The sequence below is a fragment of the Tursiops truncatus genome, chromosome 7, assembly GCF_011762595.2.
Source record: "Tursiops truncatus isolate mTurTru1 chromosome 7, mTurTru1.mat.Y, whole genome shotgun sequence".
Lineage (NCBI taxonomy): Eukaryota > Metazoa > Chordata > Mammalia > Artiodactyla > Delphinidae > Tursiops > Tursiops truncatus.
This window is the reverse complement of record NC_047040.1, coordinates 9,620,201-9,645,580: the sequence shown is the minus strand read 5'-3', so window position 1 is coordinate 9,645,580 and position 25,380 is coordinate 9,620,201. Positions and strand designations below refer to the sequence as shown.

Here is a 25,380-nt window from a genome sequence, read left to right as displayed (position 1 = left end):
CAACATACAAAAAGATCAAAGAGGAAAGGAATATTCAGATGCTGAGTTGTATGATGCTGGCTGCAAACGTGATTATCAAAGGAGTTGGTGAGACTTAAGTGGCTGGAAAAGTGAGGATTTTATAAAGGAGTTGGAAGAAGGGAAAGGAGACAGGGCTAGGAAAAAAATGATGCCAGCTACATAGAGAGAGAAATAAGTGGGAAACTTGCAGGATTGGAGTTAGATGAACATCTGGAAAGGGTGACCAGCAAGCCAAACCACACGATTCAGAAGGGGGAAAAGACAGCTCCACTCCGGGCTGGCATCAATGTGCAAGAGCTGGGGGTGGTCCAGGCAGAACTGCTGCAGTTTAAGGAAGACAGGGTCCAGACCACAGAGACGAGGGCCTACCGTGGGCAGAGAAGCCGGACAGGGTGATAGCCCTGAAGGGGAACTAGAGACAGTGCGGCCTTACGCCTGCAGGAAATTAGATTTCACAGCTGAAAGCTGGAGGAGGTTCAATACTTCTGGGCTTAGAGAGGAAGATTCCAGCTCAATGTACAGCCAAGGGGCCAGGGACCTCAGAGCCCCAGATTTGGATGGTAAGATGTATACTCCATCCACCTCCACCAATAAGAGTTCATAAAATACTGCACGTTTGTTGGAGAATGACCTGGAGACTGAAGGCTTCATGTAACTAAGCAGGTCTAGAGAAGGCAGGTTCAGACACTACGAGAATGAAAGGGGTGATTTCAGAAAATAGTCGGGCAACAACCTGTGTACAAGAAAGATGAGTTAAGACATGTCAGAGAATCAACCCTGCTTTACTGGTTCAGAGCTATGATGCAAATACCCATCCCTATACTAATGGGTCTAAAAAATACCATACTCAATGAAGATATCATCAAGGTCTAGTAAAGAGTATTCAGAAATTTTAAGTGCCCCAATTAATACCTTATTTCCTTATATCCTAATTCATTCTAGAAGGTCTGAGGGACTTACAGAAAATGAATACCATTAAATAGTGAAATACAAATTAAAATGGACATCAGAGCCAGGAAAAATATAACTTGAGTGCATGCAAGAGAGCTAGGAAGGCCATAAAGTCTTCACAGTTGCAAGAGTTGAATTATCAGTCTGGCTCTGCATCTCCCAGTGGCCTTTTCCAACAAGTAAGAGGAAAACTTATACTTATATAAGCAGCTTTTACTCCACATGGGAATTCTTTCTTCTGACATGTCCTGGTCTACACCTGGCCCTCTTCCCACCCCCTTTCCTACCACCCTGAGTCTTCCACAGGCAGTCAGGTCCTGGGGGCTCCACATGACCCTCATGGCCAGGGACTGGCCACAGGGAGCTTGGAGGTGGAGAATCACAGCAGGTGGGGAGGGGCAGTGTCTGGCCTATTTACCTCCTGATTCCTTTTAACTCCTGAGCAAGAAACACAAGAATTCATCAAAAAATGGCCAAGATAAAGTAAGACCCATCCAGAGAGCTGATGTCTAAATTGCTAAGAAATAGGCACAGGCAAAAAAATTAATATTGGTCATTATGCATGGCTTCAGGGAGCTCTCCAGCCAAACTATGATGTTTAAAAAAATCTCCTGGGGCTTCCCTGGTGGCACAGTGGTTGGGAGTCCGCCTGCCGATGCAGGGGACGCGGGTTCGTGACCCGGTCCGGGAGGATTCCACATGCCGTGGAGCGGCTGGGCCCGTGAGCCATGGCCGCTGAGCCTGCGCGTCTGGAGCCTGTGCTCCGCAGCAGGAGAGGCCACAGCAGTGAGAGGCCCACGCATCGCAAGAAAAAAAAAATCTCCTGTCCCTACTTTTCTATTGGAACATTTTCTGCTTTGAATACTGCCTACCACCCTTACCCCAACTAGGGAGGTCCTCATGGTGTCCCCTGGCTTTTGGGAGCACTTTTGCCCAAATCCCTCTTTTCATCAAGTTTACAGGATGAGACACTCCAACTCCAGCTAAACTACTTTTGAAACTTACATTTTAAAGGACAAGGTTCATAGGAATAGTTTACCCAGAAGGGATGGGACAGAGAGAGGTCAACAGTAAGAAACGAGAGCTTTATTAAAAGATTCTGAAAGACTACCTGAAAAATCACATCAAAGTCTAGACTTCCTTTACCTGTTGAGGATAAACAGAGAACCCAGGAAATAAAACTCACACCTTGCGCACTTAACTTCAAAGGTATTTTTAAGATAAGAGGCAGCTGGAGGAGTGGGTGGGATTTTCCAAGGTTCTGTTATGTGCCTGTTGAAATCAAAGTCTATTTCCAGTTGTGATGGCCATTAGACGATTTTTAGCACTATTATTAAACTCTCTTAATGACACACACTCTTGGGCCATCATATTGTCATGCATTGCCCTTTGTACAGCCAAGAAGAATCCTTTGCCTGCCCTGTCATCCCCCCCGCCCCACCCACACCTGCTCCACCCCCAGCAAAGTTACCTGCTCCTTCCTCTTTGACACACCACTTGTCTCCACCTTTGTTGCCCCTGCACTCAGGGACCACACCTAAATCACCTTGGCATTTCCAGGTGAGCACAGTGCCTGAGAAACAAGGCATGCAATGCAGATTTTCTAAAATAATAAGGAACTGAGTATTTCCCACAGGCCTGCTGCCTAAAAATGTAAATAAATACAACTAGGTTAAGTTCCCTGATTTGGAGATTTGGGAAGCAGGTAAATCAGTCAAAAGAAATGTCACTGAATGAGCAGAGAATGTTGAAAATGTACACATTGTCACATGATCACACACAGCTTAAAGAGTTGGTTCTAAAATTTTTACAGACACAGATGTCTCTGAGAATCCACTGGAGTTTGGGCTTTCTCCAAAGAAAGATGCACAAACACATAAAGGTCTACAGCGCATTTTCAGGAGATTCATGGGATCCGTGAAGTGACCTTTGACCTCCAAAACTATTGCAAAACCAGGAGCCAACTGAGCCCAAATGAGGAACTTCTGCCTAAGAATAACAGCATCTGTTGGTTGTGTATTGAAAATTCTATTTTTTTAAACATGCCATTATAAACAGACTACAAAAGACTATGTCTCCAAGGAAGCATCATGATGCCAGTGAAAACAAATGTAACAGGTAAGTCCCTAAAGATTTAAACCACTGGGGCTGTGAAAGTCCATTGCACCAGAGCCATCTTATTACCTCAATCAAAGTCTTAACCCTCATTGTACTTGCTCAAGTACTGGGTAATTTCTCCTTATTTCTCAAGAGAAGAAAATCAACAGAATGCACTGCTTTACAAATAATTTTGCAAGACAAGAGTCTTTTTCAACTGGATATTTAGAATCAAGGAAATTTAAAGCACTCTACAGGTGTCACAAAAGGGTCATGGGCAGACTGGGAACATTTCTAATCCAGTTAAGATGGCAGTTACAAAGACCTGGAAGTCACTGATTTCCAGAGCTCTGTGGCTAATCTACTAGCTATAATCTTGAAGATGTGATCCCAGCTCCAAGGTCACCACTGTTCATTCCTTTGTGAAGTTAAAGTGGATCTAAAGTTACAAGAGCAGCTTTTTAGTAGATCATAAACGATATACCATTGGTCTATATTTAACATACAATGTACTTCTTTTTACAATATAAATTAGACATAAAAATGTACTAAAAACTGTAAGAAAGAATGGTACAAATGTGGTAAAAGTGATCGAAAAAGTAATGGCTTATGAGCAGGAGAAGGCAATGAGGAAAGCAAAAAAAGACAAATATAAGCAGCTCGACTACCAGAAAGAAAAGACTGGAGAGAGGATGAGCTGGATGGAAAGGAAAATAAATTCAAGGAAGAGGAAAGAGGCAAAATACCAGATTGAGGCAGCAACAAACACAGACCACAGAAGTGAAAAGTAGGGGAGGGGGCAGCAGCATTCCTCTGAGCAAGCGATCGACAAGAAGTATCAGTAAAGTACACGTGCCCTGCTGGGTTTTCTGATCAGAAGGAGAGTTAACTATGAGGATATTCCCGGATTGTCTGTGTGTTTGTAGGAAGTTGTAAGAATTTAAGGAGATTTGGGAATCCTTGTACAGCAGAATCTTTTGCTGGCTGTTTTCATCCTATACTACTCCAAGTGAGGAGAGTTTAAATGAGGTCTTGAAGCAGAGGAATGGATAAAGAAGATGTGGTACATATCAACAATGGAATACTACTCAGTCATAAAAAAGAATGAAGTAATGCCATTGCAGCAACATGGTTGGACCTAGAGATTATCATACTAAGTGAAGTAAGTCAGACGGAGAAAGAAAAATATCATATGATGTCATTTATATGTGGAATCTAAAAAGATGACACAAATGAACTTATTTACAAAACAGAAACAGATTCACAGTCTTCAAAAACAAATTTATGGTTACCGAAGGGGAAATCTGGGGGCAGTGGGTAGGAGGGATAAATTAGGAGTTTGGGATTAACATATACACACTACTACATATAAAATAAATAAGCAACAAGGACCTACTGTATAGCACAAGGAACTCTACTCAATATTCTGTAATAACCTATATGGGAAAAGAATCTGAAAAAGAATAGATGTATATGTATGTATAACTGAATTGCTTTGCTGTACACCTGAAACTAACATTGTAAATCAACTAGACCTCAATATAAAATAAAAATTAAATTAAAAAAATAAATAAATGAGGTCTTGAGAGAGAGAGATTTGGCCGTCTGAGGCATGGAGAGCATGGGAGGACAGGGAAGGTACAGGTGGGGATGGGACAAGTAGCAGGTGGCTGGAGCAGAGGCCCACCGTGTAGAATTGAGGGGAAATACGCCTAAGGGCAAGGGACGAGAAGAAATAAAAGCCTAGAGGAGGAGTCCAATGCAGCTTTTACCCTAAGGAAATGGAGACCTCCAGCAGCTTTCCAACACAGAGGCAACACACCAGAGGGCCGGTTTGGACCCCACCCCTGAGATGGTCCATCATGGCAGTGTCTGCAAGCAACCTCAAGTAAAACAAAAGCAAAAAATGACCCACTTCAGACAGGGAGGCCTCAGCTGCATTTCATGAAAATGCAACTGGAACAATGAACCTCCTACTTGGGAATCGAGAGCACTGGGTGAATGGATCCTCACAGAGCTGATGAGCACCTTGGGTACCTCCAGTGGAGCAGAAGATGCTAAACAAAGGTCGATATAGTTATTTGCCCCCAAAACATTGCATAGAGCAAAAAAGTATTTGGAAGAGACATATTTAGGGAAAACAGAAGAGATAATTAAGAAAAGGGCGGAAGAGTTGAAGTTGGGTGACAGCACAGGAGGAAAGGGGCTGGTACACTGAGGTCCAGAGGGAAGAGCCACATGTTGTGTACAATGTTACATGACCTCTTTCTTCCCGTGAAAGAGGATAAATATTCATAAGGCCATGGTAATGAAGGAAAACTGGAAAAAATTAAATGGACTAGCAATGGAAAAGGTCAAAGATAAATACATTCTCATCACCTGAAACGTGCAGAATATTAATGTGAGGCTCTCAGCAATAAATTTTTAAAAAGAACATTTATATGACATAGTATTATATTCTTCAACTTATTTTTTAAATTTAAAACTAAATCTTTGTTTTTTTTTCTCCATCAAACATAATATACTGACTTTTAAAATTGCTGCATGGTATCCCATTGTATACTACAGCTTAACTTTTTAATCATTCACTGCTCTATTGTTAGAGATATAGAACATCTGTAACTTTTAAAAAAAATTTTATTGGAGTATAGTTGCTTTACTATAATGTAAACTTGTGTATTTGAAAATATTTGTATGTAATACAAAACTCAAAATTATTAATATTGGTTACTCAGGAAAGAAAGATGGAGTTTGACTGGGAATAATGATATTTATATTTTTAAAATAGCACTTTTAAATTTTTTGAATTGCTTATAACTATTATAATAAGAATGGGATCCTAGTAGTGTTTAAATAAAAGTATATAAAATAAAATTTTAAAACATTTATGGAAAGCTGGTAATGGCAACCAAGTTTGCCTCTCAAAGACACAAAAGGGATTCCTTTGCTCTGTTGCAGAGAAATATTAAAACTCCTTAGGACCTTAGTTATGTAAGGGAATCTACGGAGAGTGAGGGAAAGAGAGGAGACAGTTCCTGAAAGGGCCTCAAGTTTCTTTCTAGGAAGGAGCAGCAGTGACTAAACACAGCAGCACAACTCTGGAACTTTCCTCTCCCTTCAGCATGGAAGTTTTCTCCCACCTGCACTGGCATCACTTTGTTCATCCGTTGAATGAATGCCATTGTATTCTTCAAAATAGTCTTTTGGTTCTTAGCTAAAAATGTATTCATGTCTATAGAGCCCAGTATTGTAAAAAAAAAAAAAAAGTAATTATTATAAGAAGCTGCTTTAAAAAAATTAAACTCTCAAAAAGAGAGTTCAACACGTGTCAATGTAGTAAGCATAAGGCTTCCACAATGATTACAAAAGATAAATCTTGTTTCTTTACGATAAAAAGATTTTGTAAAAAGAAGTAGCTGGCCATGAGTAGGTGTTGCCAATTTATCATTGTGAGGAAGACAGCCATTCTCTCGAAAGGAGCTTGTGAAACAAGACTGCTATTTTTAAAAAGAATAACACTAAAAGAGGGTGAGCTCCATTACAAAGCCACATAAAACAGGAGGCTCGGGGCTTCCCTGGTGGCACAGTGGTTGAGAGTCCGCCTGCCGATGCAAGGGACACGGGTTCGTGCCCCGGTCCGGGAAGATCCCACATGCCACGGAGTGGCTGGGCCCGTGAGCCATGGCCGCTGAGCCTGCGCATCCGGAGCCTGTGCCCCGCAACGGGAGAGGCCACAACAGTGAGAGGCCCGCGTACCGCAAAAAAAAAAAAACAAAAAACAGGAGGCTCTAGTTAGGAAACTTAAAAAGATATCAGATCACAAATTTTCAAAGTGGAAAATAATGGTTTAGAGAAATAAAGGATCAAAATCATTGTCTCCTCATCATAACCCAAAGTATAAGCTTTGAGAAAGAATTCCTTAATTTAGTTATTAACATATCAAATTTATTTTTGGAAATTATTCCTCTAAGGAACATTTCAAACCAAAGACATGTTTTTCCATGAAACTTTCTATTAGCAAAATGAACACAAATTATGCTAGAGTTCATAAAATTTCTTGTACCTCAAAAGAATAAATAAATATTAACACTGGAAAATCTTTCTTATTAATTTTCATCCCTGATATTCTGATATACTCCCAATATATATACTCCCAATATCAGTCTAAATCATTGTTTTGTTAAAACCCAAAGTAGTATAAAATGTAAGGTAACATTTCGAATGTATATATTTTGGTAAAATTAATGACATTTTAAAGAGTAGTGACAACTCATACATTTTCTTGAAATGTTAGCTCCATGTCACAGAACAGGCTAATCTACTAAAAAGAAAAACTTAAAAGATTAATATAAAATAAAATTGAAACTATGGATCAAAATATACAAACTATTTCCTTTTAAATAAATTGTTACAACAGATATGGAAGCAAATAACAGTTACTTGTACTGGGGAGTAAAATTTAGATTTGACTCTTGACAACACTTCATCACACAATTTCTAACTAATAATCTAGTACTGTATCCATCTTAATAGCCAAAAACTGGTCCAAAGTTGAATACCGTCCCCTCTTTTACGAGCATGTCCATTCCCCAAGCTGATTTCTTTTTACCTTCTCTCTGCCCAATAAAATCCCTGCCCCCCACCCCCTGTTGGATTTCCGAAGATTGGGAAATGACCTTATCACCAGAGAAGGATCAAATATAAAATACAATATAAATTATACAGAGCTGAGCATTTCATTTTCCCAGTTTGTCATCATTATATTTGCATCAAACACATATATTGGAGAATACATCTTAATGCTTCCATTTAATTTAGCAAAATATTTAGTGTACCTCAGAAAAAAAAATTGTGAAAACAACCAAAAGCATCCCTAACATTTGTGATTTATATTTTCACATCCATTTTCATTAAACCCTTTCAACACCCCTGAGAGACAGGTTCTGCCTCTACCCGCTAGTTCCCTCATCCTCCAGGTGAGGACTGTTAGAATATATGATTGAACAGGACAAGACATTAACAGCAGGATGCAGAGGGCCACTTGGGTGCACTGGACTGGAATGAATAGAGTCTGAACTTGAGCTTGTATCTTTGAGTTGAGGCTGCAGGACGGAACAAGTCTGAATAAAGTCAGGAAGTTATCAGCAAGGTAAGCGGCTGGAGTTACAAGTCCCAACCCTGAATGAAGAAAACTGGCAGAATACCATCAGAATGCTAAACCAGGGGAAAGTACTCTGGAAACTACCCAAGCTTAGCCCTTGAGGGGAGCTGGAGGAGGGGGTGGGGGGGTGAGGGGAAGGGTCAGGAGGAATCATACTTTCTGAAGGTCATCTTCCTCCAGGGCAGAGGAAACTAAAAACAGCTAATTGGACATGTGGTAGTTTAGAGAGAGGTAAATGACAGATTTAACCATGTTAGAGAAAATGTGAAAACTCAGAAGTGACCCATGGGGGAAGGTGGTGTGGGCAAGAGGGACCCCAAAGAGAGTTGTGATCCCCCCAAGTTATTCTGAGTCAGAGGTTCAGAAGTGATAAATTGTTTGCTCAGGTGCCGAGCCCAGGGCCCTGGGTCAGGCCAACATCAAGTGGAAACCAAGCTTCTTCTGAGACACCAACATTCAATGCCTCAAGTTGCCCACAGTTCTGGGAGAAAGAAGATTAAAGAGTCAAAAATGAAGCCAAGGACTTCCCTGGTGGCGCAGTGGTTAAGAATCCGCCTGCCAATGCAGGTGACACGGGTTCGAGCCCTGGTCTGGGAAGATCCCACATGCCACAGAGCAACTAAGCCTGTGTGCCACAACTACTGAGCCTGCGCTCCAGAGCCCACGAGCCACAACTACTGAGCCCACGTGCCGCAACTACTGAAGCCCGTGCACCTAGAGCCCGTGCTCCGCAACGAGAGAAGCCGCTGCAATGAGAAACTTGTGCACCGCAATGAAGAGTAGCCCCCGCTCACTGCAACTAGAGAAAGCCCGCGTGCAGCAACAAAGACCCAACGCAACAAAAATAAATTAATTTAAAAAAAAAATGAAGCCGAGATTCACAGCATTAAATGCCAAAGACCACACATCTAGGACTCTTTGGCCAGAACTGGGATACAGTCTCTGGATTTCAAAGCCCACAATTTTTCAATTTTGAGCCACACTGGAAATATTATCTTAGAAGCCAATTTTGATTATAAGAAAAACCTCACCTAAAATTGAGGAAATTATCCTGATGGCTAGAATTCAGATTATCTGGGCAAAATTCCCTATATACTATCTCTAAACACCAAACCGAGGTTGGGTTGAACCAGATGCGGTTTTGGATACAAGATTTCCATAACTCACCGATGAAGTGATTGTGCCCCAAGGCAAGCATCTCCTCCAAGAGGACGAGGCCCCCGGGAGTCTGGAGGAGGGTCACGCTCCGTCCATCTATGAGGGAGCACTGTTGAAATCCCGTGGCCGTGACCTTCCACAGCAAAATCAGTGAGGCAGTGGCATCTTGACGAATTCTGAAAATGAGAACGATGTCAATGGAAAGTCCCTTGCAGAAAAATTCATCTTAGAATCAGTTCATCAAATTCAAAATAAAAATGAAGACGGCACATACATCCATAAAAGTATTGGGAAATGGAGGAAATGATCTTCTAAACAGGCGCCCACTTCATGCGGACTCACGGCCGTCATTTCCCACACCGTTAGACACGTCTGTCTCCCGCTTGATCAAAAATATACCACAAAATCGCTAATAGATAACTCACCTTTGGGTAACAATTTTCATCAATAATAAAAGGGTATATTGAGTTTAGAGACAACTCCTTCCATAACCACACAATATAAAGAGTCCTGCTAAACTTTATTATAAATGTGTAATACATCCCCAAACCACCTGAGTAGCGCTGCTAAAATAAGTGAAAGTGGGGCTTCCCTGGTGGCGCAGTGGTTGAGAGTCCGCCTGCCGATGCAGGGGACATGGGTTTGTGCCCCAGTCCGGGAGGATCCCACATGCTGCGAAGCGGCTGTGCCCGTGAGCCATGGCCGCTGGGCCTGCGAGTCCGGAGCCTGTGCTCCGCAACAGGAGAGGCCACAACAGTGGGAGGCCCGCGTACCACAATAAAATAAAAAATAAAAAATAAATAAGTGAAAGTGTGTCACCTCCCATGCTTCTGGCCTCCCCTGGTTTCTTCTTGCTTTCAGGATAAAATCCAAAGAATGAGATGCCCTAGACGACCAACCCACCCCGGCCTCAGTTCCCTCTCAGCCTCTGATCCTGCAGCTCCATCCTTGCCACCTGGTGCAATGGCCACAAGGAGGTACTGTCTCTTCCCCGGGCAGGTGCTGTCCCGGGTCCCAGCCTTTGCCTCCTCCACCTGGGAGCTGTGTCACTCTTCGAGGCTTAGCCCACTAGCACCCCCGCCCCCCCGAGACCTTCTGCACCACCTTCCTGGCAACCAGCAGCTGCCTGTCCTTCCTCTGTGCTGCCGGGGAAGCAGAGCTTCCACAGTGCTTCCACAGAGCTGCTCCCCCCAGGGCAGAGCTCCTGGCTTGCAGCAGGGGGCCCAATAAAGTGTTAATAAATGATCAAATTCATGAATAAATGCAAGTGTAAGGAGCTAGTAAGCCTCCCACGTGAATTCAGCACCCAGAGATCATTCAGTACTCCCATCTTACTCAGTCTGGGTCAGACTCTGCGCTTTCTGTCCAGATCTGCAGCCTCAGGGAGTCTTGGGGAATTTCAGATTTTTGGGGGGGGGCGAGGGAAGAAAGAAGGTATTTAAAAGGATAGATCAGAACTATTCAGGAAGGCTTATGAAAGTAAAACAATATGACCTAGACAAGAAAAAACTGGATTCATAAATATAAAGGCAACTAAATGATACTGATTTCCCTGAAACCGGCTCTGGACGGTGGAGTTTCATCTTTGGTATGAGCAACGGAACACTTAGGACAGGGGTCCCCCTACTGGCAGAACTCAGAGCTGCCTCAGATGCCACACCCTTCTCCCTACAGGGATTTCTTCCCTGTGCCCCGGAGTTCACTGCCCATCCTGGCTTTTCCTATCAGAAGATGGGCAGGGCATGCAGGGGCAGTGGAACAAAGCCCCTCTTCCGGGGACTCCGTTGTTTAGAAGGGAAGGTGGGCAAAAATGACCCTGTGTAAGTGAAGAGTGGGTCTCCAGTACCCACTGCCCTCTTAAAATGGAGTGATGCAGCACACTGGTTAACCAGGACGGGGGCCATATGTCCCCCCGTCTTCTGAAGTCCCTGAAGGCTAGAGAGCAAATGTCCGTTTCAGTGCATGAGGGGTAGGATGGGGAGTGCCAGTTAATATCAACAGAGGACGGGCGGTGGGAGCTGTCAGACAGGTGCGGGGGGGGGGGGCAGTGCTCCAGGCGGCGTGACTCGCCAGCAAAGCAGAGCACCTGGCGCCCGGCCGGGGGCTGTCATCACTGCTTCCCTTTGCCTCCTCTCCATCCCCCCCAGTGACAACCAGCCGCGTGTAATTTGAAGGAGCTTAAATTTAAAACACAACAGAACACTCCTCTCACCTGCTTGTTTTTAAAGAGACAATTGTAATGTTTGGGTCTTAAATTTGGGGTAAATTATGCATACGAATGTAACTAATGGTCCCCTAAAATCAGAAGAAGCCAAAGAATTTGGGGAGCAAAAGTCATTTGAGAAGAGAAGGGTCTGGCTCTAGATCTTAGCTAAGGCACCTGGGTTTCTTATCTCCCACCTAACTCATCCCATCCAGCCTCCCTGGAATCTTCTCCTCTGAAATCGCTCCCTCTAGTTTTTGAGTGACAGAGGCCACACCTTCTTCACAGGGAACCATTCATGATTCTCACTGGACTGACCAGTTATGGACCAGTTACGTGAACAGACACCACCCAGCAGACAGGCACAAACATGATCATTTTTAACTGGGCGTTTATTCTTACTTGACTGAAGTGTTCTGTGGCACCTCGAAGGACACCAGACGGCCACCCGCAGAGCTGTTAGAACTGGCATTCCCACAGGCAGTATCTGGAATCGCCTGGAGGAACAAAGAACAACAGAGAAGACAAGTTATGGGGGTTAATCATGGTGCAAGATAACGTGAGGAAGCAAAATTCCATGAGCTGCCTCCACTCCATTCCTTTGGGTGATGCTGGGGACGGCCACCTGACAGGCCAAGTGAAATGTTATAAACTCTAACCAAAATGAAAGCTTTGCCATTTGAGTTGCTGAAACGCAAAAGCTTTGCTGAGAGGCATCTACACATTCCCGGGATGACTACAGCTGCTAACAGGATGGTGCGTGGAAGGGCGGAAGATCTGCTCCCCTCTCTCTTTCATCCTGCAAGCAGTCACGGGCCTCTGTTCTCTGCTCAGTCTGGGGGTAACGAGGGACTAAATGCTTAGAGAACAAGGAGGTGGCCTTAAAGGACTAGCTTCCAGGCCACGGGCAGAAATCTCAATGACTAGGAGAATGAGCTTTCCAGAGAGCAATAGACACGTCTGGTCTGAATGACCATGCTCTGTGCAGAGGTGTACGTGGGAGCACATGCTAAGGCCAGGTAGCTGGGAGCTGCCCTTTTTTTCCCCTGTGGACCAGATCTTCATTTTTAGGTAACGTGTTCCGGAAAGTATTATACTGATGTGTGCAAAAAAGGGAGCTCAAGGGGGGAAACTGCTCATCAGGAAGCATATTGCTAACACTTGAGCTGTGTCCAGTGAGGTGCCTCTGACCTGTTTATTCATTCATTCCTCATGCTGTGGTCACTGTGCTCATCCCAAGAATCAAAACAAAAGGGTATTAAAAGCGTTCACCATCACTGAATTAACTGAGAACAATACAGAAATTCTCAGCACTTTCACCCCACTCCCAACATGTAGAATTTATTGTCCAGAAATATATTCACGTGTTCCTCTGGCACTTTTAACCTGCTTCTTGAACAGCCTATGAAATAACCGCATGACACGAATATGAGGCAATTCATTTTTACATTTACCTGCTGTAGGATAGCATGCCTTTGAATAACTAGGTTGAAACGGTTGGCTGGGGAGAAATTTTCTTTAAAGGACGCTTCCTTGATAAACATGGGACCAAATCTAATTCACATTCAAGAAGTGAGTCATCCAGCAAAGAGATATTAAAATCCTAACTTCAAAACATCCATTACAAATCTGAAATCAGAACAAGTTCACAGTTTTTTAGACAGGATAAAAACACTGCCCTGTGGTCTGGATGGGGTCTTCACAAATTGTGTGGCAATGAAAAAAAAAAGTGGGTCAACTGGTTAAAATCACCCAGAAACATCAAACAAGAAATGCTGCCTTACCTCTTTTATAACAATAATCGAAATTTCTAGACATATTCTTCGGCTCTAAAAATGCTACACAAAGATCTATATAGGTTTTTTTTTTCATTTAAGCTACAAAACCTGTAATAATATACAACCACAGGTCTACATGGAAGTCATATAATGGACAAGATATGGGGTGGAATGACACTTTATCAACGTTACCGCAAACTCAGGTTTTGTATTTGTTCTTCTATTCTTCTAGCTAGCAAACTTATACTTTATGTCATCTTTTAAAGGTCTGCTGGAAAATCCTCAGAATGGGACTTTTGATGAGCTTGAAAATCCAATAAGCCAAACCCAGACTGGACAAGATTCAATGAACAGAATTTGCTGTTGCCAAAATGAACAAAATTTGGAAATCTCATTCTCGAATGCACTGCCAAAATATTTTTAAAAATCAGTGATGGCATTTTTTTTTTCTAAATCCCACTGAAGTGCTGCAACTTACCACCGAGAGAACCTAAACAATAACAGACAACCAAAAACTGGAGCATAAAATTCCATGAAGGAAAATTAGGTCAATAATGGAGGGGCTGTAATATGTTCATTTATAATATTCTTCATTGAGCTGCCTGTCCCCAAATCTAAGATGATCTCACAGAAATGTATGTGGTTATCATTCCAGGAAATAATTTCATTCATCTGCTTCTCTTGCTTACTCTTTTTATGCTCACAAAACAATCATAACCGAAACGTCCCATTTACGCAACCAAGAGAGATTTCCTACACACAAGGGCAGAAAGGAAAAACAGTTAGGCGTATCTTTTGTTCAATATGTAACTTCAAGGTCTTGCATTTTTATAGCTGATATCAGAAACACTGGAATTATTTTAACTGTACTGGTTTCTTCCATAAAAGCACATGCACTAAAATGTTCTCACCTCCACTTGATCCCATTTCATTTCTACAACTTTCTGCCCAGTTTTCGGCTGCCACGTTGGCAGGGTGATGGTGGCCTGAGAGCGGGGCAGGATTATGTCAGGCTCCTGGGTGGTGGGGACAGGCTGAAGCTGTCTGGGTGCCATGGACTCCGTCCAGCCAGAGACGGGGACACTGGGAAGTGCCTGTTCACAGACTGGACCTTCATAGCCTTCATTGCAAATGCAGAGGTAGCCGTCGCTGCTGTTGCTGCTGCTGTTGCTACTGCTGCAGTTGCCATGGTGACACGGGTTGCTGGCACAAGGATCCGCAACAAGCTGCAACGAGACCATAAATGGGTCAATTATTCCCTCATAAGGAAAGTGGCGCGGTCTCTGGCAAATGAGCTCCGTGGCTCAGGGTTGCTGCTCGAACAGAAACGCAATTCCTGTGGAATGTGCATTTTTAACTACTTGTGCTGTTTGGGGCAGGGGGGCCTCCCAAGGTCATCCCAACATTAACCCTTCCATAGATAACAGGCGTCCAACAAGGAAGTATGTAGTTAGTGGGGAAGAGCCTCCCCCACCCCAAGGCCCTAAATAATGTTGATTTCAGGAACACTTACTTAGAGGAATTTTCTAAGGCAAAAATAGTTAAAACTGAGGCTCCTTAGGAATATGCCAACTTTGATATTTCTAGCTGCCAGTTAACTGATTACTAGGGACCTAAATTGAAATCTCCTCCTTCACATCCTGGACCATTCATAGCAAGGTTCCCTCATGAGAAATGACTGCCTAGTTTATCCCCCCTACAGATGCACTTACCTACGTCTTCCAATTTCCGACCTGATGAACAATTCTCTTTAAGGTGATGTTATTTAATTAAAAGCTTCCAAAAGGATCAGCCTGCGTGACAATTGCATGCTAGAAGGGAGCATGGTGGTGACTTACATTAAGCAGAGTTCTATGAGAGTTTCTACCTGATTATTTTGGAAGGTGATTACAGAGAAATGTTACCCTGCTGGATGTGGAAGATAAAATTTCAGTTGCGTATCTGTAAATTGTGCTCATGTTCTAAGGAAAGCGTTTATCGCTGAGTCCTTTGCTGACCTCTGACTTGCCATTTGTTATTACCTGGAGATGCTACAAAAACAATGTGAAATGAAGCAGCGTAACAATGCTTCTCTCCAGACAGCCCAAGGGTTCAGGCATGTTCACAGAGCTTATTCAGTTATCATTTGCTTCTGTGATAACAGAAAATTAGACCCTGGTTTCTCAGGGCTGGTAACAGAATTGAGTGAATAATAGACAACAGAGAAATGGGACCTTCAATTTCTCTTGTTGAAGTGAGTTCGTACTTAAACACACATGGATAGAATTCTGCCTGGAAAACCAGCTACTCGTTCTGCTAATGATCCTTGTCACACAATTTCCAGCAAACTCCTTTAGGAAGATTAAGAGATTTGGGATTGAATAAAATGAAGCTCCAAAAACACCACATTGTTAATTCTATGCTGTCACTTGGCAAAACCGTCACAAAATCTCAGCTAAGAGTAGATGGATTGGTATCTGAAGAACATATTTCAAGCCTAAATAATTTAAAATATTTACAATCTTTATCAATTCAAAGTAAAATCCAAACTCCTTCCACGGCAGACAAAGCCCTCCCTGATCTGGCCCCTTCCTATCCCTGAGGTCCTCTCTTCCCACACTTTATCCTCTTCCCTTACATTCAACCCCCTTCACCTTCTTTATGTCCCTGCACTATGCCAAGGTCATTCCCACCCCAGGGCCTTTGCACCTGCTGGGCCCTCTGCCTGGAATGCTTTTCTCTCAGACTTTGCATGGCTCTCTACCTCATTTCACAAAGTTCTCTAGTCAAATGTTATCTCCTCCGAGAAGCCTTCCCTCACCGTGAAATCTAAAATAAATCCCTTTTTTGTTTCCCAAAGACACGTGAGCCCCGTCAGTGCATGGACTTATCTGCCATGTTCACAGCTCTATTCCCAGCATGTTGAGGAACACAGAAAACATGGTAGAGTTTCTTTAAAAAAGCACTGGAAAAATAAAGACAGATCAATCAACATCTGAAAAGCAATGTGTGATGAGGGACAGATTGAATTGCTCCTTTAGTCCTGATACTGTTCCCGTGCTTTGGATTTATTTCTAGGAAGGCTTTGTGGAATGGATATCACCTCAAGAAGGAGGAAGAATTTAATTAGCTAGGATAAAGGGGACATATAAACCAGGTTTCTGATATCAGCTCATCTGAAGGTTGACCTAGTCACAAATTAAGACTTTTAACACATGCCTGAAAACAAAGAAATACATTTAAATTATTTTTAAAAATTGGAGAGAACATTACAAAAATCAATTCTGGAAGTGCAGACCTCCATGGCGCAGCTTAGGGAATGAAAAGGCAAAGACCACAAGGCAAAGACCACCAATCTGACGGCCAAAGATGCCCCAGGGCTTCTGTCCCATCGCCACAGCCCACCGCTGGAGACTGCCAGTCTCAGAGACCATCAAGGTGAGTCACTGTGTGAAGTCCGTCCCTTCGTGGGCAGTGTCGGGGTGGGTGCTGGTGGAGACAGCTGGGTGGGAAGGGTAGGCCCCCAGGGCAAGGCCCAATTCATCAGGCCCAGGAGTCAGCTCCACCAAGTGAGGGAATAAATAGCCAGAAGAAAAACAGGCTGAGGATAAACAATACCATCTAAGTGCTGCTGTCTAGGCTTGACAGATGAGAGGAAAGCAGGAAGAGCATGGGATTCAATAAGGAATGACTAACGTCAAAGGCCAGGAGAAACGCTCTGGGTAGAGAAAAGAAGACAGAAGCTAAAAATTAAACTATCAGTTGTATAGATTTCTAAAGGGACTCAAAACAGTGAATGCTGTGATGGTGCACACACGGACACACATGTACACACACATGCACTGAATACAAAGCAGGGTGTTAAATGCATTGCGAGATCATTGATCTCTTCTTTAAAATAATCATGTCATATTCATGCTACTTCCTTGGGTTTTCGCCTAGCTGCTTCACTAACAATGACAATTACCTTCCTTTCTATCCTCTAACACTTCAGACTAGTTTCATTAAAAAAAAAAAAACAATCTTTTCAGTTGCCTAACAGCAAATACAAGATAAAATACAATCATTAATCTTTAAGCAAAATCTTGGCATCATAAATATTTATTGTAAGTCCTGTTTTTCTGTACACAGCTTACTGAGTTGTTTTTTTAAGGTTGTACGTGTATTTTATCTCACAGGGAAAAAGTCCTGTTACAGAGGTTACTACTGCCCTTGAATCCCATTACATTTGAACTATAAGCAGAAAATAAGCAAACTGCCAAAATGAATAATGAGGCAAAATATTGTAATTAATAGACCTGACTTTGGGGATGCTCGAAATTCAAGGTGATACCTTCTTGGCTATAATTTCTAGCTTCTAATGATGGGGGGGAAAGGGATGAAGACTTTGTAATATCAGCAGAAAGAGCAAAGAGAAAGCCTATGTGTTAATGGTTTTTTGCTTACAGTAACCAACAAGCTCACTTATTAAATGCTGTATGTTCACTGCATCAGATTAATTCATCTATTTAAACCAAATTTTTTCACATCATAGAGTTAAGCTAAAACTATTCTTTTCACATTTTACTTTCAACTTTTCACCTATGTCAAATAATTTATACTACAATCAAGAGCGCTTATGGGGGTGCATAGAGGAGGGTGAGGTCAGAGCGAAGGTGCCTGCCAGCTCCGGGACTCATGATTTGAAGGCAGTCTCATGTGACACTTTAGCCGTGACCTGTTTTCCTTCCCTAAACTGAGTGCTGCCCATGTTTTTGGCAATTCCAGTGCCCTCTGCAGCATACAAACAGAAGGATGAAAAGGTCAAACTTAAAACAGGTATAAAAGAGGCCCACTTACAGGGTCGTTAAGATACAACACGTCAAAGCTACCAGGGTCGCTGCAAAGTGCCGCCCGTGAACACCTTCCTCTGCCTTACCTGGTGATGGTGGGCCTGGGAGAAACATCACCACCTTCCTGGTGATCCTTCCATGCTAGTTTAGACACCTGGTGGACTTCGTTCCAACTTCTCCTGTACTTTTACAGAAAACTCAACATGGCTGATCAGTAATTCATGTGCCATTTATCCGGCACGTATGACGTGCCAGGCAGGACGCCTAGAAGAGGGGTCAGGAGGGTAAAGAAAGCCCAGTCCCAGCCCTCAAAGAACTCTCAGTCCAACAAAAGGGTAAGACACATGAACTTGGACGTGCCCTGAGCCATCTAACTGTCAGCTAATACCCTGCACGTATGCGTGTCAACCATTACGATCGTGTGTTTGATTGAGTTAAAGTTCTTAACACTGAAAAAGAGAATGGGCTTGACGATTGCAGCTATGAAATGAGCAGCTTACGAGCAGGTCTCAGAAACCATCTCTTAGGTGGCAGTGGCAGCTCGCACAAAGGAAACAGCAGAAAAGAATTTCCTAGGCAAAAATGGAGGCAGGTGAGAAGCCAGCATCCTGGTGACGGCCCTGGTGTGCAGGTGGCTGAGCGGCTTGGGCGAGTTACTTGCCTGCACTGGATACACAATCCTCGCACATCCAGGGGCTGGGGTGGAACATGTCAAGTTCTGCTCCTGCTCTGCGGTTTAGGTTCCTATTGACATGACTGTTTTCAGAGGGTCCAGAGGAGCACAGAGCAAACCTGGGGTCACCTCCCTCCCTCATTTATACCCACGTTCAGTGGGCAGAGTCATCCAAGCAACGGGAAGAGTGTCTGAGGAAACGGACGCAAAGAAGCCTAGGAGGAGAGCCTACAAACGCTGATGGAACACGCCACTTGGCCCAGGCCACGCAGGTCACCTGCGGGGAGGGAGGGACACGGTGGCCTCGGGGCACTGAGAGAGGAGTGTAGACACAGAAGGGAAATAACCGAGGGGGAGTTTGTGTGTGGCACTAAGAAATAAGTAGAATGGGCCGGAGTTTTAGTAAACTGTCTGAGCAGCAGAATCAATTAAGGAACTTTTTTTTTTTTTTTTTGCGGTATGCGGGCTTCTCACTGTGATGGCCTCTCCCGTTGCGGAGCACAGGCTCTGGACGCGCACGCTCAGCAGCCATGGCTCACGGGCCCAGCCACTCTGCGGCATGTGGGATCTTCCTGGACCGGGCCACAAACCCGTGTCCCCTGCATCGGCAGGCGGACTCTCAACCACTGCGCCACCAGGGAAGCCCTAAGGAACTTTTAATACAGATTTTGATACAGATATTAGTATTATAGGAAGAAGAGGTGACTTACTAAGTAAGGAACAGAAACAAAAGCCTGAAAGCAGGATTTTTCAACTTGTACACTACTCTTTGGGCTGGGTATTCTTTGGTGTAGGGGTTGCCCTGTACATTGCAGGATGTTGAACAGCATCCCTCAACTCCACTTACTAGATGCCAAGAGAACCCTCCCACCAACAATGGCAGCTGTGACAACCAAAAATGTCTCCAGACATTGCCAGTGTCCCCTGGGGGAAAGCCACCCCCAGCTGAGAACCACTGTCTCAAAGGAACAGATTGAAGCATTTTATTCCATCAAAGTGTTTTGAAAATCCATAAGACTCCATAAATAAAGTCAAAAGGCAACAATATGGTGGAGGAAAATATGTACCACCTATTACAAAAGACTAAGTCCTTTACAATATAGATTCCTAGATATCAATAAAAGAGAAACACCTCGGTAAAAAGGACAAAGAAACTGGCAATATGCAGAATGATTTGTACAGAATCATGCCATTTTTATACTACTTTTAAACACAATGTTACATATTCACTTGTACGTGTATAAGTACAAATACAAATTTTTTAAAGTAGAATGGACCATCGTTTTAGTAATTTGTCTGAGCAGCAGAATCCTTTAAGGAACATTTTAAAATACAGATTCCTGGGCTTCCCTGGTGGCGCAGTGGTTGAGAGTCCGCCTGCTGATGCAGGGGACACGGGTTCGTGCCCCGGTCCGGGAAGATCCCACATGCCGCGGAGCGGCTGGGCCCGTAAGCCATGGCCGCTGAGCCTGCATGTCCGGAGCCTGTGCTCCGCAACGGGAGAGGCCACAATAGTGAGAGGCCCAATTACCACACACACACACACAAAAAAAAAAACAGATTCCCCCGCCCCAAGCTGCTAATCAAAAACTCTGAGGGTGGCACTATCAAAGGAATAACTTATCTGGATAATCCACGATGAAGAAAGACCACAGTAAAGGGTCATACTCCACCTCCCCTGCACTGGAAGAAATGTGGAAATTCTCCCCCTCCCCCCCACCCAACTGAACTATATGGAGGCGAATGATGGACAGCCCACTGCAGAGGCTAAACAGAGGACAGGTGGAACCCTGGAGGAGGGTGGGTGGGGAGGAACCACCCACCCCAGGGGCCTTGAGATAGCAGGAGAGTGTCTGCATCTGCCAGCTGGGGGAGAGGGACCAGGACAAAGAAGACCCCAGAACTTGGAGTTTGGGGTTTCTGGAAAAATGATAATAATCAATTGCTCATGAAGCACTGGGATACAGCAGAGAAAGCCTGGGCTTCTACTCCCATTTGTGGGTGATCTTGGACCAGGCAAGGAAGGTTCCTGGGGCTCAAGCTCCTCAGTTGTTAAAGGAAGGGATGGGACCAGAGAACCCTAATGTCCTTTCAGTTCTTCCTATCATGTTTCTTGTCCAAAACAGGAACTGCACTGGTTAGAAATGTCATCTTCATGCTTAAAGACAAATGCACACTGTTGGGGTCCAACTGTCACAGTATTTTTGTCTTAAAAAGGAATTTTTCCCACTTTCTTCAATAAAGATCTCAACTATATTGCAACACCAACTGCTTACCCACTAGGAGTAAAAATGTGCGAAAAAAAAAAAATCACTACAGTGCTTATGCCAGTAGTAGTCTTGGCCAAGAAATGCATCCCATGAATTTTTTTTTCCCAAACCCAAATAATAGAAGTGCTCATTCACTTTACTGGAACAAGAACTATGTATCTTAGTGAAATACACTAAATAAGCTTAATTCCCACGTGTTTTGGTATTTCTTTACTTCTGTATTAGGGACTCTAAATTACTTGAAAAATTATTCCAGGACTAATCTGGGCAGTCCACTTTTCCCTTCAATTCTGAGTCACTTTCTTGAAATCAGCCTGTCCTGGTTTTTGCATGTGGGTTGAGTCACATCTGAAAGTAGGCTAAAAGGAAATTACAAGCAGAATTCAAACTTTTGACATGAAATGAATCCATTAAAAATAAACCACTGCTTGTCCAGTTATTTTCCAACTTTTCCATGGTATCTCTTTAAAACCTGATACTTTTAGGGCTTCCCTGGTGGCCCAGTGGTTGAGAGTCCACCTGCCGATGCAGGGGACACGGGTTCGTGCCTCGGTCCGGGAAGATCCCACATGCCGCGGAGCGGCTGGGCCCATGGGCCATGGCTGCTGAGCCTTCACGTCCGGAGCCTGTGCTCCGCAACGGGAGAGGCCACAACAGTGAGAGGCCCGCATACCGCAAAAAAAAAAACCCTGATACTTTTAGAAATCATCTTGAAATTGCACTCCCTTTGCTGTAGTCCAGCTAACACACACAGTCAATACTCATACTGATGAATCTTTAATCCCTGCTCGTTGCAGATATATCAAAATTAAATAACTGTTCTTCAGAAACTTGGCAAACCCTTTGTCGCTCGCTCTCCATATTCAACTAAATTCTAAGAGATAACATTCAACTGCATTTACTGGCATGGGCACACCAGCCTCAATGAAATGCTTTTTTTTTTTTCTTTTTTCTTTTAATCGTTCAAAAACCAGTTCCTTGAATCAGAAACTTACAGAAAAATTCCAGTGCATATATTCTTGTCCCATCTCTCATCACAGACACTCATACATCCCAGCAAACTTTTTTTACAAAACAACAATGTCATGAATACAGGGAATATGTCAACTTTTACCTCCTGCCTATTCACGGAAAGAAGCCTGCAGCAAAATGGGAATGAAAGTTCCTATGAAGATCATATGATCATCTCAACTGATGCAAGAAAAGCATTTTATTAAATTCAACATCCATTTAAAATGAAGATGTTCAGAAAACTAGGAAGAGAAGAGAACTTCTTTATTCTGACAAAGAGTATCTACAGAAAAACCTTCAGAATGTAATACTTATCGGTGAAATGCTGAAAAAGTTCTCTCTGAAATCGAGAACAAAGGAAGGATTTTGCCATCACCACTTCCACTGAACACTACACTAAAGGTCGTAGCCAGTGCAAGGAGGCAAGGGTAAAAAGAAGTTACAAGGATTGAATAGGAACAAAACTGTCATGACTCACAGACTATGTGACGATGCATGCAGATAAGTTAGAATACGGAACTTCAGCAGGTTTGCTAGATGCAAGGTCAAAAGGTTTTTTAAAAAAGAAAAAGAAAAATTGCATCTCCATGTAGCAGAAACAAAAAATAAAATCTTTTGAAAGGTGTTGTTTACAATATTTTAAAAATCCCTAGGAATAAATCAAACCAAAGAAGCGCATGGCCTCAACAAGGAGCTATAAAATAGTATTGAAAGAAATTAAAGAAGACATACACAAATGGAAGGAGAGTCTAGTTAGAGATTAGAACACTTATTTTTTACGAAGAAGATTCAAATTTTCCCCAGTGACCTACAGATTCAATGCAACTACAACGAAAATCACAACAGTGTTTTTTGTTCTTGTGTGAAATGTTCCCAAGTAGCCCAGACACTCCTAAATAAGATGAACAATGTGGGAAGGCTTGCTCTATAAAAAATAAGGAACTTTAAAGCTGCAGTAATTAGGACAATGGAATAAAATGTCAAGAAACAGAATAACCATATATGGACAATTCATTTCTGGAATAGTGTGATAAATATAGTCTTTTCAATAAATCGATAACCATATGGGGAAAAAAATTAAGCTTGACTCCCCCCACACACACCAGACACAAAGATTAAATTGCAAATTGCAGTTGAAACTAATATAAGTCAATTATACTTCAATATTATTTTTTTAATTTAAAAATAAGTTTCTAAAATATTTCTAAATACATAAATGCATACAATGGAATAGACAGACAGATAGACAGATAGATAGATGGCAAGTGGATTGTAGGTCTAAGAATGAAAGCCTACAGGGTGCTATGAAAAACAAAGAGTGGGGCAGTGAACTCACTAAAGGGCTCCAGGAGGTCTTTCTGTGTGAAGTTAAGTGTCAAGGGTTAAAGATGAGCTACCCAAGGAAAGAAGAGCAGGAAAGGGGGCTCCTGCCAGGAAGAACAACTGCAAAGGCCCTGAGACATAAAATGGGTGGTGTAAGAGGAGAACTACAATAGTTGTATTTAACTGGAGAACACACGAAGTGTCTGCCAGGGAGTTTTAAAAGGAGGGCTGCTGGAAACAATGAAGACCAGTTGGTAGTATATTGGACTTCGGCTCTGAAGGCAAATCCATAATGAATTCTAAGGAGAGCTATGACAGATGAAGCATTTTAGAAAACTCCCTCTAGCAAGGATGGGATGATGCATTTGAGGGGGTCAATCTGGAGACACAGGAGTGTGGGAAGAAGCCACTGCCATCAGCGGGGTGAGGAGGGCTGCAGGCCATGCGTAGGGCTGGGTCAGCATAGACTGAAACGGGAAGGTGGGCTGGAGAGTCGGCAGGGCTGGAGACTAACTGATTAGGTATGGGGGTAAGACAGGAAAGGGACTGTGCGTGGGAACTCCCGGGATTCTGGCCTGAACAAGCAGGTGAAGGGTAAGGTCACTCACTGAAACGTGGGATTCAGAAAGAAGAGAAGTTTTGAAAGGAGCAGGAAGTCATGGTTTTGGTTTGGGGAAGGAAGGTATTTGGGTGCCTGAGGGACACTGAGCAGGGGATGCCCTTAAGAGACTGTCAGTACAGATCTGGTGCTGGGGGGGAAGGAATGAGCCAGTTACCAGCATGTTGCAGGTGGGAGAGGGGTGGCACTGCATACACACAAAATCACTGAGGGTGAGGCCTCACAGAGGCTGGGAAGGGTGGGCTGGAAGAGGCAGGAAAACATTCTCACAGAGGGGAAAAAGGAGTTACGGGCAAGAGTTAAAATGTGTTGAGGGCCCACAGGACCAGGTCCCTTATATGTCTCAACTCATTTGCTCTTAACAATCCAATGAAATAGATGTCATCCTCACTTTATCCTGGGAGCTAAGGCTCAGAAAAGTTAAGCAGCTGGTCCAAAGTCACACACAGTAGGTGTCAGAGCTGAGAGGTGAACCAAAGACTGAGTGATTCCAAATTGTAACCTCTTCCCATATTCCAAAGGGTCTTATTTTACCTCGTTAAGTCAAGGAGTGGGTTTGCGAAGGAGAGTGTGGCTAACAGCCAGAGGCCACTAGAGGAAGATAACTCGATTACTGGAAAAGGGACCCTGCGTTTGGCACTGACAAGGGCAGTTTGGGTAGCCAGAGGGGTCGGAGGCCACCTTCCAGTGGGTCAGGAAGAGGGGGGCAGGCCACACAGGACACAGAGGAATAGAGGGGACCCTGGCTCCAGTCAGCTGTGAAGGGCTTCAGGCTAAACAGACCCCAAACTCAGCTTATCAGACCTTTGAAAGAACATGAAGTGAGTGCCCTCAGCTCAGAGAGAGAGAAGATGCCTGCCCAGAGGCCCTGGTTCATGGTTCTGTTCAACGATCCAGTTCTGCATACACAGAATGCGAGATGCCTGAAGGCATGCCCAGGAGCATGGAGCCTGTACAAATACGCCGCCCTAGAGGGGGTCTGGGCAGGGTGAAGAGCTGGGAAAGGTCAGAGTTTCTTCTGCACTCATTCAAACAGCCCCAGGAAAACTTGTAGGCGCAAGTGTCTGCCAGATGAACAGCTGACCAAGTTTCAGGGATGTGCAAAAGAGCGAAGTCTGAGCCCCAAGAATACAGACAAATGGGGCTGCTCTACCCAGATAAAGTCAGAGAGAGCAGAGTACAGCGTGTAACACGCCCACAGCAATGAGAGCCAAGGTGAGGGGTCTCAGGGATTCAACCCAGGCAAGCCACACTGGCCGTGAGAGAAGACATAGGGGGAGGTGGCTTCTGTCCTGAGAAGAGCT

General features: G+C 43.6%; 1 protein-coding gene across 1 annotated transcript in view; it reads right to left on the bottom strand.

The window, feature by feature from the left end:
- Positions 1-25,380, bottom strand: part of DNER (delta/notch like EGF repeat containing) — a 325,355-nt gene that overhangs the window by 182,012 nt on the left and 117,963 nt on the right. The window contains exons 2-4 of the mRNA XM_019923664.3: positions 14,281-14,595; positions 11,994-12,088; positions 9,398-9,564 (exon numbers count right to left, since the gene is read on the bottom strand). Of these exons, the coding sequence (XP_019779223.2) occupies positions 9,398-9,564; positions 11,994-12,088; positions 14,281-14,595 (577 nt within the window). The remainder of the gene's footprint in view (positions 1-9,397; positions 9,565-11,993; positions 12,089-14,280; positions 14,596-25,380) is intronic.